The sequence below is a fragment of the Malaclemys terrapin genome, chromosome 7 (genome assembly GCF_027887155.1).
Source record: "Malaclemys terrapin pileata isolate rMalTer1 chromosome 7, rMalTer1.hap1, whole genome shotgun sequence".
Taxonomy (NCBI): Eukaryota; Metazoa; Chordata; order Testudines; family Emydidae; genus Malaclemys; species Malaclemys terrapin.
The window spans coordinates 80,871,834-80,885,984 of record NC_071511.1 but is presented as its reverse complement, the minus strand read 5'-3'; the positions used below and the strand labels follow the sequence as shown (position 1 = coordinate 80,885,984).

General features: G+C 43.7%; 1 protein-coding gene across 1 annotated transcript in view; it reads right to left on the bottom strand.

The window, feature by feature from the left end:
* Window positions 1-473: 473 nt before the first annotated feature.
* The window catches only part of REEP3 (receptor accessory protein 3), a 63,788-nt gene continuing 50,110 nt past the window's right edge, over window positions 474-14,151 (bottom strand). The window contains exons 6-8 of the mRNA XM_054035761.1: window positions 12,255-12,402; window positions 2,637-2,788; window positions 474-630 (exon numbers count right to left, since the gene is read on the bottom strand). Coding sequence (XP_053891736.1) covers window positions 574-630; window positions 2,637-2,788; window positions 12,255-12,402 — 357 coding nt within the window. The 3' untranslated portion in view covers window positions 474-573. The remainder of the gene's footprint in view (window positions 631-2,636; window positions 2,789-12,254; window positions 12,403-14,151) is intronic.

Genomic DNA, 14,151 nt, shown 5'->3' with positions numbered 1-14,151 from the left:
TCAAAGTACACCTATTAATATTTAAAATATTAGGAAATAAGGTGTAGGAAGTTCTTTTAAGGACATACCAAATATAACTGGCTTTTCCTTTTTCCTTTCCCCACCTTCATTCAACTGTCCTCTAAAACTGTACATTATTATATAATTATGAAAGCTTTTTCAGGAAACCTGGTTTAGAAAAAAATTCAAGTATACCTATTTTTGCATTGTAAACTAGGAAACACTAGGGGCTTAAGTTTTGTAAGAGCTGAATAACACCAAGTTCAACTGATGTTAATGGAATTTGCAGCTGTTCAGTACCTTTGAAAATCAGGCTTTGTTTTTGTCATTCATTAAATTCTTACTAAGTTTAATGAGTGCAGAAACCTAGGATTTTTCCTAGCCAGATTTAACAATCAAATCAAAATGATAAGCCATTAAAGATTAGAAGCATCTTATATAGCTGTTTAGACTGATAAAAATGAGTCCTACCACCATGCTTAAAGTTTTTATATATACACTCAAATCCTGAACACATGATGTGCCAAGTAAAGTTACTGTAGTACAGCAGTTTGTCTTTAAAGTGTAGTACACTTAAAAATACACCGCAGGCCTCTTCTTTACTTTATATTTTAATGAGCCATACCGTATCTGAAAGAGAAAGTTGTGTTAGAAATCAAGTGTTACCATTTAAGTTGCATAAAAATTACCAAGACAAAAAAGTGATTTTTTAAAAAACAACAACATTTTTTATGATTCAACTTCAGCATATTTAAATTCAGTTGCCACAACCAGGTACACATCTACCCTGATATAACGTGACCCGATATATCCGAATTCGGATATAACGCAGTAAACCAGCACTCCGGGGGGGCAGGGCTGAGCACTCCGGCGGATCAAAGCAAGTTCGATATAATTTAGTTTCACCTATAACATGGTAAGATTTTTTGGCTCCTGAGGACGGCGGTATATTGGGGTAGAGATGTATTATATAGGATTAGACCACTTGATACAGGACTAGATTCAATAAATTCATCCAGCTATCATGACAGGGACTGAACATGTTACTTGTTAAGATCTTACAGCAGTCATGAAACTCCCAGAGAGTGGTTTACAGAATGTGCCCTTCTGTCCGGCAGCCTTTTGTGTGGGATTCTGCATAATTTTGTTTTGTACTATCTATCTAGTTACTAGGAAGTTGTCTGAGGAGACAGGATGCTAATACCCAGCTGTTTATCTCGTCTGATCCCACCAATGCTATCACACACTTACCGAAGGTTAGGCAGAGGTTGGGGCGTAGAGAGCTGGCTGATTGAAAGTCAGCAAGACCAAGATATTGGCAGGTTGGAGAAGTAACCAAAATATATACCCTCTTACTTGGGATTGTGTACTGGCCATCTAATATTAAAATTCATTGCCTGGTGATACTGCTGGACTCCCAGCTGATGTTACATAGCCATCCAGTAGCAAGAATAGCTTTATTTCAGCTACAGCTGGCTTGAAACATGGAGTCATTTCTTTTGTTTAAAGACCCTGCTGCTATCACCCATGCATCTGTCACCTCCAACTCAGATTACTGCAGCAGGCTTTACTTGGAGCTTCACCTTAAATAAATGCAGAAGCTGAAATATAAAATGGCATAGTCCATAACAGCTCATTTGGTAAAAAGGTATTTGGAAACACGATACCAATACTCTAGGATCTGCTCTGACTGTATCTTGATTTCCAGACAGAATTTAGAATGATGTTTTGAGTTACAAAGCCCTAAATTACCTGGGATGTGCGTAAAAGAGACTGCCTTTCCCCTTATTGTCCTGTACAGCTCCAGTTAAAGGTGCTTGAGCATGAGAAGGAGCTGTCAGCCGGGCCTTCTTCATGAGTGGCCTTCTGCTTAGAAAGCTACTCTCTTTCCCACCTCCATTTGCATCTAGAACAGGCCAAAATTTGTTGACCTTCAGGATGTGCTGAAAAACCCAGACTTCTGACAGGCAGAAATGTTGTGAAGAGGACTGCAATGTGTGTTTATGTTGCAGTATTGTTGGTGCTCCTGGTTCTCATGTTGTATCTTTAAATCCGTATGAAGAGCGGGTAGAGCCCTGCATAGGAGCTTTTTTCCTCTTTGCGTTATAAATCAAAGTACAGTATTTATTAGCACTTGTTCAAAGTATCCAAGGGATACAACAAAAATGTGAATGGTCCTATCCCTTATCGGATCCCTGTATGCATAGTGCGGGGTTGCATCAGCCACACCTCAAATGAGATGTCATGACAGTCAGCTCCCTCCCTTCAAGCTGTTTCTAGACTCTGGGCCTGTAGTTTCACCATTACTGTGATAAGTACACATTTGGGAGACAGTGCTCAGAGGGTAAAAAGCTTAATTTCTTTTATTCAATTATATTTATATGTTCCGTATGTTTTTTTTCCCCTGTGTCTTGTGTAGTTAACTATTCTTCTCTTGTTTCCCTTTAGAAGACAGAAAAATGAGTGGTGGCTTTTTGGACCATAACTACACATGCTGTGTTCCACATTCCACTTACAATTTAGTACCACCCTATTTCCTTTATAAATAAAATATTCTGATTTCTTGTACTATTCTGTTTTCAAATTACATTGTTATTAATGGAATGCAATACTTTCAAATTAAACGCTGCACTTGCCTCTTTACGGCCTTTAATACTTTTCACAGATTTCATGCTTTGTGATCGTCGGAGACCCCTCTGAGCAAACATCTCATCTTCTGAATGAGTCCCCTCCATTTCCTCATCTGTTTTATCATCTCCAGAATCTTTTTTCAATGGAATTCTGTAACCTAAAATAAAGCACATCAGGCAGAAGTTTGTATGCTATAAGTCTGTATAAACAGTGGTAGCACAAACATTAAAGTATTTGTAGAGAGAGTGCAAATGATGAAATTCAGGAAAGTTTCTTAACTCATTAGATGCTATAAAAGCTTTTTAATTTATTGAATTTTGCTGAAAAAAAAAAAAACATGAAAATTTAGTCCATTTTAACAAGTACATTCTTTACTCATCTAAAATATAGCTATGATTTCTTTGTGGAAAATCCATCAATTGCCATCTGTTTCAAGATAGGAGGGCAAACAATAATACACTATAAAAATGTCAGGCAGTGCAAAAGCCATTCATTGGCCCATGCCATGTAATCCTTAAAATTATGCTGGCCATAATACAGTGATTTCCTTTAAGTTGTCTCTACTGGCAGTGTAATTGTTTATATAGTGAAGATCAAAGCCACCCTGCTACCATTTGCTGTTTTCCTGGAGAAGTTCTTTCTTGAGCCATTGCAGTTTGGGATTAACACCAAATACTGCACACACATGGCAAGTACAGACCTGCCTTTTAAGTAATACCTGAAGTTTCAAATCAGATTTTTTTATTGCGGTTTTAAAAGGGACACACTTTTAAAATGGGCTATTTCAATTTTCAAATAAAAAACCCTTTACGTAGCACGTCCTGAATAGAGAAAACCCACCATGGTTAAATGACAAGGTTCCAGAGATTATTCAAGACAGACAGGTATCCTTAAGAAAATGAAAATGCAGTCCTAATAAAGCCAATAGAAAGCAGCATAAACTATGGCAGGCAAAATATAAGATGGAAGGAGAAGGGCTACGATAGAACTTGAACTAACAGTCAAAAATATAAAATAAATTATTTAACTATCAGAAAAAACAGTTACCAAGAGTAACTGTTGTTCTTTGAGATGTGTTGCCAATATCCATTTCAAGTAGGTGTGTGTGTGCACTGTGTGCATAGTCGTCGGAAAGTTTTTCCCCTAGCGGTACCAGTCAGGTCAGCTTAGATGCCCTCTGGAGTCATGCCTTCATGGCGCCGCGTATAGGTCCCTGCCGAACTGCTGCCTCCTCAGTTCCTTCTTGCCGGAGGCTTCAACAGAGGGGAAGGCGGGTGGGTCTTGGAATGGACATGAGCAACACATCTCAAAGAATAACAGTTACAAAAAGATAAGTTATCGTTTTTCTTCGAGTGCTGCTTCATGTCGATTCCAAGTAGGTGACTCCCAAGCAGACTGTCGGAGAAGTCATCGGAGCTCATGGATTTGCTGATTGAAGCGCCACTCTGCCGAAAGCTGCATCGTCCCTGGCATGCTGGATGATGGCATAATGCAAAGTGAACATGTGGATTGATGACCAGGTTGCTGCCCTGCAAATCTCCTGTATAGAGACTTATGTCAGGAATGCGGCCGAGGAGGTCTGCGCCTTTGTGGAATGCGCTGTTAGAGCTGGGACTGGCACTTTCACCAAGCTCGAATGCAGGACGTGATCCATGATGAAATTCTTTGGGACGATACAGGGAGACCCTTCATCCTGTCCACTATAGTGATAAAGAGCTGATTAGACTTTCGGAATTTTTGTCCTTTCAACATAGAAAGCCAGTGCCTGCCTGACATCCAGAGAGAGGAGCCTTTGTTCCCAGTTGTAGGCATGTGGCTTTAAGATAAAAACACTGGGAGGAAGATGTCATGACTTGTGTGAAACTGAGTTACCAATTTTGGCAGGAAGGCTGGATGAGGCCGCAACTAGACCTTGTCTTTACAGAAGACCATATATGGAGGCTTGGATGTCAATGCCTTGAGCTCAGACACCCTCCTGGCTGAAGTTATTGCTATCAGGAATGCTACTTTCCATAAGGAGGTCCAGGAGCGAGCATGTTGCTAAGGGCTTGAAGGTAGGTCCCATTAATCTGGGAGAGCACCAAGTTAAGGTCCCATGCTGATAACGGATGGAAGACTGGAGAGTATAACCTATCTAGGCCCTTGAGAAAATGACCTACCATCGGTCTAGCAAAGACCGATCGACGGTCCACCCTGGATGGAACGCCGAGATGGCCGCCAGGCGAACCTTTAAGGATGACACCACCAGACCTGAGTGCTTCAAGTGCAACAGATAGTTCAAGATGAAGGGTATTGATGCTTGAATCGGTGATGCGCCCTTCTGTGTCACACAAATCAAAAAGCTCTTCCACTTGGCTAAGGAGCTCTAGTAGACAGCTTTCGGCTGCCAACTAAGACCTCCCTGACAGATGCGGAGCATGCCAACACCATGTGGTTTACCCAGGAAGCTTCCATGCTGTGAGGTGGAGAAACTCAAGGTCAGGACGCTAAAGGCGACTGTGGTCTTGAGTGATGAGGTCTGGCACCTATGGCAGGGCGATCAGAGTGGCTACTGACAGTTCCAGGAGTGTTGTGTACCAGTGTTGGCAGGGCCAGGCCGGTGCTATCAGGATGACTGATGCTGTCCCTCCTGACCTGGAGCAGGACCTTGTGAACGAGCGGGAAGGGCCGGGTAGGGGAAGATGCATAGAACAGATGGTCCACCCAGGGAAGGAGAAATGTGTCTGCATTCGACCCTGGGCTGTGATTCATGAAGGAGCAAAACTGCTGACACTTCCTGTTCAATTTCATCACGAACAGGTCCACCTGGGGAATTCCCCGCCATTGGAAGATGCTGTTCACACTGTCCAGGGGATTCAACCACTCGTGGCCACGGAAGGATCTTCTGAGGTGGTTTGCCAGCTCATTCTAGGATGCCAGAAGGTACGATGACTCTAGGTGTATTGAGTGACCTATGCAGAAGTCCCACAGTTTGAGGGCTTCCTGGCATAAGGGAGGAGAGCGCTCCACCCTGTCTGATTATATAAAACAAACGTCACTGTTGTATTGTCTGTCATGACTGATACACACCTGCCCTCCAGGTGGGATTGGGGGGGGAAAAAGAGAAAATCTTAAGAACTATCACCCTATATGCCTGTTCTCTCATATCTATAAACTCTTTACAAAAGGTGATAACGAACCAACTCTCGCAGAGTCTGGATGAACAACAGCCTAGAGAGCAGGCAGGGTTTCACGATTGACCATATATTTACCCTTAGCCTGCTCCTAGAAAGAGCGAGGGAATACAAACTCCCGTTGTGCATTGCTTTCGTCGACTATGAAAAGGCCTTCGATAGCATTGAGTTCAACCCTTATTAAAGGCACTCGCAGAGCAGGGCATTAACATGCAGTACATCACTCTGTTGAAGGAAGCGAATACTGGATGTACAACAGACATTACTCTCCTCAAAACTCCCCTCCACATCCCAATCGAGAAAGGCGTAAAGCAAGGAGATACGATTTCACTGAAACTATTTACCGCCTGCCTCGAAATGGTTATGAACAAGATCAATTGGAGGAGTGCTGTTAACATAAATGGAGAACGATTATCTCATCTCAGATTCGCGGACGACATCGTACTAATTGCCGAAAGCACCAACCAACTGCGGAGCATGCTATGAAGACTCAACAAGAAAAGCAGTCAGGTCAGTCTGAAAATGAACCGCTACAAAATGAAATACATGCAATCAGACCTCTTACGAAAAGCCCGAATAATGGTAACAGGAGAAGAAATTTAAGAAGTGGAACAGTACATATATTTGGGCCAAGAAATTAATACGTGCCAAGACATGAACGGAGAACTCTTACGAAGGATTCGGGCAGGATGGTGTGCGTTTAATTCCATCAAGGACGTCCTCAAAGGAAAAACCGACAAGACCACACATACAAATATCTTCAATTCAACAGTGCTGCCAGCCATGCTGTATGGCAGTGAAACGTGGGCACTGACAAAGAAAAACGAACAGCGGCTGTCAGTAGCTGAAAGGGCAATGAAACAAACTATGTTGGGAATTTCTCTTCTGGATCGTATCCCAAATGAAATGACTAGAGAACGCAGCGGTGTGAAAGATATGGTCATGGAAAGCAGATATAATAAGATACGATGGGCGGGCCACATAGCAGGACTCACGGACAATAGGTGGACCGCAATCATTACTGAGTGGTACCTGCGAGAACAGAAGAGACCTGATCGGCCTCCAAGAAGATGGGAAGATGACATTGTTAAACGTTTCGGACGAACGTGGAGAAGAAAGGCAAGAATGCGAGAAGAATGGCCGACATGTTGTGATCGGTGCAGTCTTAACAACAGCTGAAGACCGATCGATCCAGATGATGTGTCCTTCAAGTCAAGGTTGGCGTACCAGTCGCCCAGATCCGGGAGGGGATGGTGGCGGCCAAAAGGAGATCATGCAGAACTTCTGTTCCTTCATGAATCTGTTGAGTATGAATCTGAGACCCCCTTTGGCTTTGGGGTTCAGGAAATATCGGGAGTAAAAATCCTTGCCCCATAGGCCCTGAAGGACCTCCTCTACCGCTCCTGAGACTGAGAGAATTTACACCTCCTGCATGAGAAGCTGCTTGTGAGAAGAGTCCCTGATGAGGAACAGGGAAAAGGGATGGGAGGGTGGGGAGGGGCAGAATTGGAGAGAATATCCCACATCTACTGTACGGAGAACCCAGCATTCTGAGGTTATCTGGGCCCATGCAGGATACAAGTGGGATAGACTGTTCAGAAAACAGGGAGAAGGATCCGGTGACTGGACTGGTGCATTGCCTGCAGGCACACCATCAAAAAGGCATGCCTGGAACCAGAGGACTGCCTCACTGAGCCCTGGCCATGAATAGACGGAGGCTGGGGAGGTCTGTGTCTGTTATTAAATAAAATAAATATATGGAGATATACCAATCTCACAGAACTGGAAGGGACCTTGAAAGGTCATCAAGTCCAGCCCCCTGCCTTCACTAGCAGGACCAAGTACTGATTTTGCCCCAGATCCGTAAGTGGCCCCCTCAAGGATTGAGCTCATAACCCTGGGTTTAGCAGGCCAATGCTTAACCCACTGAGCTATTCCTTCTCTGCTTCCTGGAGAAGTCCTGCCTAGGCTGGGGAGGATAGGAATGTGGGGGGAGGTTGGGCCTTAAAATGCATTCTCTGGGTAGCAGGAGTATGCAGTCCCAGGGATTTAAGTGTTGCCCTTGCATCCTTTAGGCTATGGAGTTTGGAATCAGTCTGTTCAGAAAACAACCCCGAGCCATCAAAGGACAGGTCTTGGATTGTCTGGTGAACCTCTGGGGAGAGGCACAACACCCGAAGCCACAAACTTCTCCTCCTGGCAAGGGCGGAGGACATGATTCGCGTGGTTGAGTCCACTTCATACAGGGAGGCCTGCAATGAGGTCTTTGCCCTTCTCTCCTCCACCACAGCTGCAAACTCTGTTCTAGAGTCTGCAGGGATCAGCTCCTTAAATTTCGGGTGGAGAAGGGGCATGCCCTTCTGAAGCGACAGACTGGGAGCCCCTGGAATAGGTACCCTGGGCCTGATGGTATGCCCACAGGGTCCAGACTGGCCATTGCATGGACCTCTGCCACTGCACCGGCCACAGTACCATGGGGGCGCTTGACCTGCCTACAGCAGCGCCATTCCAACCAGTGCCGGCTGCGCCTTGAGTATTAAGACTCTGTCTCTGAGTCCAATGACTCTGACTCCAAGAGAAGAGACCACGGCAGTGCCGAGTGGGACGGTCCTGGGGGGTGGGGGAGGGGAGAGAAAGGCGAACGGTGCTCCATCATTGCTGGCTTGCCTCTTGACTGCGCTGTACCTTGTGGTTCCAGAGGTCTGTCTCACCTGGAAGGGGACTGTGGTGCCATCATCGCAAATCGGGTCCCTGGCTACCTTGAATGTGTCTGGGGTGGAAGGGAGCTCCAACTCCTCCACCTGGCACTCCCCAAGAGGAGAGTCCACTGGCGCCAAACTCTATGGACCCCTATGCGGGCCCGAAGTTGACTGTGCCTTTTCCTGTGAGACAGGCGCCAGGTACCCCTGCACGGTAAGCACACCGCTAGTGCTGTCAGTCCCAGCTGCTCTCACCAAGGGCGAGCGCCCTCTATTGTTCTTCTTGTGCCTCTTGTGAGGCTCTGGTGAATGCCATGCTGGGGAGTGACAGTGCTGAGAGTCTCTATGTGTAGAGTCCTTCCTCAGTGCCATAACCACTCTAACAGAGGTCAATGCATTAGGCACAGAGGTGCTGGGTGCCATGTCCTGCTGGCCTGGAGCCGACTGGGGACAGAGGGCAGACTCCACGTTGAGTTGCTTGAGCCTTTCTTTTTCATTTGTAAGGTGGAATCCTTTGCAGATCCTGCAATGATCTGTTTGATGGGATTCCCCCAGGCACTTTAGGCAGGAGTCGTGGGGATCACCCTTTGGCATGGGTTTGTGGCAGGTCCCGCACTGTTTAAACTCTTGGGACTGATACATATCCTGAACTCCAAGAAGGGAGACAAATTGGAGGGCCCCCCCCAAACATGAACTAACTATAACTAATACTAAACTATTTAACGATTTACAGGTTTGGATATAAGAGAAATTACTAGGGGACTGCTTGCCGAAGCAAGAGTGACACTCAGCTCCAATGACTGTCATTGGTGGTAAGAAGGAGCTGAGAATGTGGAGGGTGGGCAGGGACTTATATGCGGCACCATGAAGGAGCAACTCCAGGGGATGCCTCAGCTGACCTGATGGATAACTTCTGACGACTCTGCACATGGCATGCGCACACCTACTTAGAATTGACATGAACAGCACTTGAACAACAAACATTTTTGGTTAGTTGCACTGTTCTTGAGGGTTTAAGATGGCTTACTTTTTAAATATATGTACTCAACCTTACTGATGTTTTGTATTTGGGAATATATATTTAAAAGAACAACCCACACCACTAGCCTCCCAACCCCATTATTAAAAGATTTGCAGCTAGAGATCACCTTATAGGATTTAGAACGGGCAAGCTCCTAATACAAATCATTTTTCAAATTTCTGTGCATAGAGGTAAGTGCAAGACATCCTTATCTCTATAAACACAGAGCCAAAACTCATTGGGGGGGGAAGGATAGCTCAGTGGTTTGAGCATTGGCCTGCTAAACCCAGGGTTGTGAGTTCAATCCTTGAGGGGGCCATTTAGAGATCTGGGGCAAAAAATTGGTCCTGCTAGTGAAGGCAGGGGACTGGACTCGATGACCTTTCAAGGTCCTTTCCAGTTCTATGAGATAGGTATATCTCCATATATTCCACTCAGGTATGGTATCTCTTGTTAGCTACAGAAATAGCATCAAAACTTCTTTAAGAAAAGGAACTCGTGTTTAAGCATTGAGGAAAAGGACAACAGGGCCCTACCTTCTGCATGCTGAGTGCAAATTCTGACTTTACCTACCCTAAATGTAACTGAGTTATTAAGATTCTCACCAGAGGGTGCAAAATGTTTCCAATATGCAATTTCAAAGCTTAACTACAACCTTTCTGAAACATTTTATTTTGTACCCTTGACTAGAATATACATATAAAATGCAAAAAATAAACAAGTAGATTACTAAATGGATCTAGTTTAACAAGACTAAATATTTTATGATTTAATAGTACAGATAATTTAGGTGAAACTGTAATTTGTATTAGGATAAATGTTCATTTACTCAAACAGGAATGTCAATAGATCATTGTCAAACAATTCAGCTAGATAACATATAATGTATTAGTTATCTAGAAACACCACGCACATAGCAGCTGCATCACCTATAATACAACCATATGTACACATACAATAGGAATTTATAGGCTTTTCCACTGCCCAACTCTCATATCTTATTGACGTGATGGTCTCTATGCCGGGCACTTCCTGGGAATTAATCCTCAGCTCAGGTTAAGGTCATCACCTCCTCCAGATAACTATTTATCCCCAGGAAATGCCCTGTATGATTATTATATAAATAATGGAAGCCATTTTTTATGTAAGACTTACCTTCGGCTTTTCAATACTTAAATCAGAGGTAGTCAATTATTTTTTGTCAAGGTCCAAATTTCTTAGTCAAAGGTATAGTCAAGGTCCAGGCTCCAGAGAATAATAATAAATAATAAATAATAATAATAATAATAATCCAACACTAGTGATAAGTAAATGAAAAGGATTTCGGGGTCTATTCAAAAGCGTCTGGCAGTCAGGATTTGGCCCACAGTCTGCCTATTAACTACCCCTGACGTAAATGAAACAGAAAGGAGGAAAATAAAGCAGAACTATTCCTTTGTAAGAGGCAGCAGCTAGATTATAATTTTAGTCAGAACTGCAGCCATAAGTAAGGCTACGATTACATCACGAAGTCATGGAATCCGTGACTTCCATTGACCTCTGTGACATTTTCTGCCCTGGGGCTGGAGCTCCCAGCCACCCTCCACCCTGGTGGGGACCCCCCGCAGCTGCCCAGCATGCAGTGGGGGACCCCCTATATTTGCCTGGCCGCAACGGGGGGAACCTGCAGCTCCCAGCTGCCCCGGGGACAAGGGGACTCCGCAGCAGCCCAGCCCTGCAGGCAGGGGATCCTGGAGCCTCCATCCACTGCAGAGGTGGGGGACCTGGGAGCCCCAGCAGCAGTGGGTGCCAAACCCACCTACCCCTTTTGTCAGGGATATTTTTAGTGGAAGTCAGGGACAAGTCACAGGCCTCTGTGAATTTCTGTTTATTGCCTGTGACCTGTCCCTGACTTCCACTAAAAATATCCCTGACAAAAACTTAGCCTTAGCTATAAAGGATGATGTCTATCCTTCTGAAATTTTTCATTTTCTTTACAGTAGCACAGAGATTCATAAGCGCTATTCATTAATAATGGAAGGTGAGATACCTTCCAGAAACTTTACTGTTTAATCCACAGTATCAAAAAATTCTGGAGAACCACCTGTTAACTTGTGCATTTGCACTTAACATATGGCATTTCAGTTTCTGTGCTGTGTCCCCAAGTACTATTCTTCACTCCCAAATTTTAAATTTTCCCATGACAACTCCTCAATGGACTAAAGTTATTTTTGTTGCTACAAGCATGTTCACCTTTTAACCAGTGACTTTGCCACCTTTTTAAAAAGCCTGTTACATTCACCCCTTTTTTCATTAGTTTGTTCTCTTCCAATTTACTTAATTGCCACAACTTTTCACATGTTCCATGATACCAACAGTGACAATTATGGGTCACATCCAATAAATCTGACTTGCACTTCAGCATTACTGTTTTAGTTAGCAACACAAACCACAGACTCAACAAGATAGATACGAGGATAATCTATTTGCTATCTCACACAGTAGAGCCATGAAGGGAAAAGAACCACCAAGAACCACCAGTTCAGAACCTCAGTTATGATGGATATCATCCTAGTTGAAAATGTTACGTATCAAGCCAAATCTATTCAAATTTGCAGGGAGAGATTGGGGTTTTTTCCACCACCAATATTTAAGAGAATAAAAAAGTTCTTGCTTTTTCCACTTCCTGGCTTTTACATATCAGAATTTAACTATAACATGAGTAGCCCAAAACTTTAACAAGATACATACCCAGAGACTCACTGACAGAACTCTTGGTTTTCTTTTTGGTTTCAGGTAAAGTCTGATAGGGTCTTTGTCCCACTGGCTCATCTCCTTGAATAGCTGTTAAGTCATGCATACTGAAACTTCTCAACCGTTCAGTTATTGCACCTTGACCCTGGAACACAATAATAGCATTTTTCAAGAACAAATGGAGAAGCCTTTAGATTTGCTCTTCAAATTGAGGTAAGGTTAAGTACATGCTTTCTTGCTGTATTACAAAATTCTCTTAACAGAGACATGCAGTAGATGTTCATTTGTTTTAAGCAGCATTCATGTTTGTGTTTTTTCCTCATGTAAATACTGACATACTATGGAGACATGGAATATTCAAGACTATCAACTTTATAAATGTTACATGTGTCTTTATGGGATTGTATTCTGGCTCCATTGGAAAGTTACAGGAGCTTCCTGCAGGAACTAAAGTCACAGGGCAAATCCTTAGACAAGGAACAAGTCTGGAGAAGCTTTACCCTCCGAGAAGATCGTATATACTGGCATGACCTCATTAAACAGGCTGGCAAAGAAAGAACAAAAAAAAAACACTATACATGTGACCACCTTAACATGGGGAGAGAGGTCATTCCCCTTGATCCAAGAAGTGACAGACTTCAGACTGGGCCCAGAGGGGCAGGTCCTCTGAGAGGACCTGAAGTACTTTAAAATCTGCGAAGGTCCCCATGTGGAAGATAGGTGACACCTGGTAAACCAGACATGCATGTAAGCAGTTTGTTGTTTTTAAGATGTGTTCTCTACAATGCTTTTGTTCCAAATAAATACTTTGCTTTACGAAGGTTGGCTGGTCACAGATTAACTCTAATTGCGCCTGAGAGAACAGGACTAAGTGCTAAAACTAAATTCAGACTTGCTGAGATGATCACAGTGAATTAAAGAATTGCAGCCTAAATCCCCAGTCTAGACACAGAGAATTGTGGGACTCTGCCCTGAGAAACATGATGGCTAGAGGCCTGATGCCTAGTGGGGTACCCTGAAGGAGGCCACAAAGGGGTCAGAGGTGCAGTTACCCTGAGAACTGTGACAAGGAGCATTTTGTTCAAGCTTAACATTAGATTATACCTTGTAAAAGGAATTTTTAAAAATCATGAATTAAGTTAGTAGTTCCGATTCCTAATGCTTTTGGACACTGCTTATATTTCTTTCTGATTTATTTATTCCTTATTCTAGGTGGATTGAAGAGATTTTCCCCAAAAAAGTTTTTAATGCCTGATCCATCAGACAATGTATCACCTAGTACCACTTTTCAAACATCTGACTGTAGTAGTAATAGCCCTTTTAATTAAATTACCAAAATATATTACATAAAGATGTACACATACTTGTTTCTCCACAGTATGAAAAGTTTTTAAAAATAGAAGATCAATCAATAAACATGCTGATAAGATACTATACTTTTGTCCTACATACTGTGACAGACCCAGACCAGTGGGGTACAGGAGTCTGGTAGAGGACAAATATACTGGTCACTGGATGAGTAGTTTTCTGTTCCCTGAGTGACCAGAGCAGAGGCTGCACTAGAGTAATCAGGAACCTGCTAGAACCAGTTAAGGCAGGCAGGCTAATCAGGGCACCTGGGTTTTAAAAAGGAGCTCACTTCAGTTTGTGGTGGGAGTGTGAGGAGCTGGGAGCAAGAGGCGCAAGGAGCTGAGAGTGAGAGGGTGTGCTGCTGGAGGACTGAGGAGCACAAGCGTTATCAGACACCAGGAGGAAGGTCCTGTGGTGAGAATAAGGAAGGTGTTTGGAGGAGGCCATGGGGAAGTAGCCCAGGGAGTTGTAGCTGTTATGCAGCTGTTACAGGAGGCACTATAGACAGCTGCAGTCCACAGGGCCCTGGGCTGGAACCCGGAGT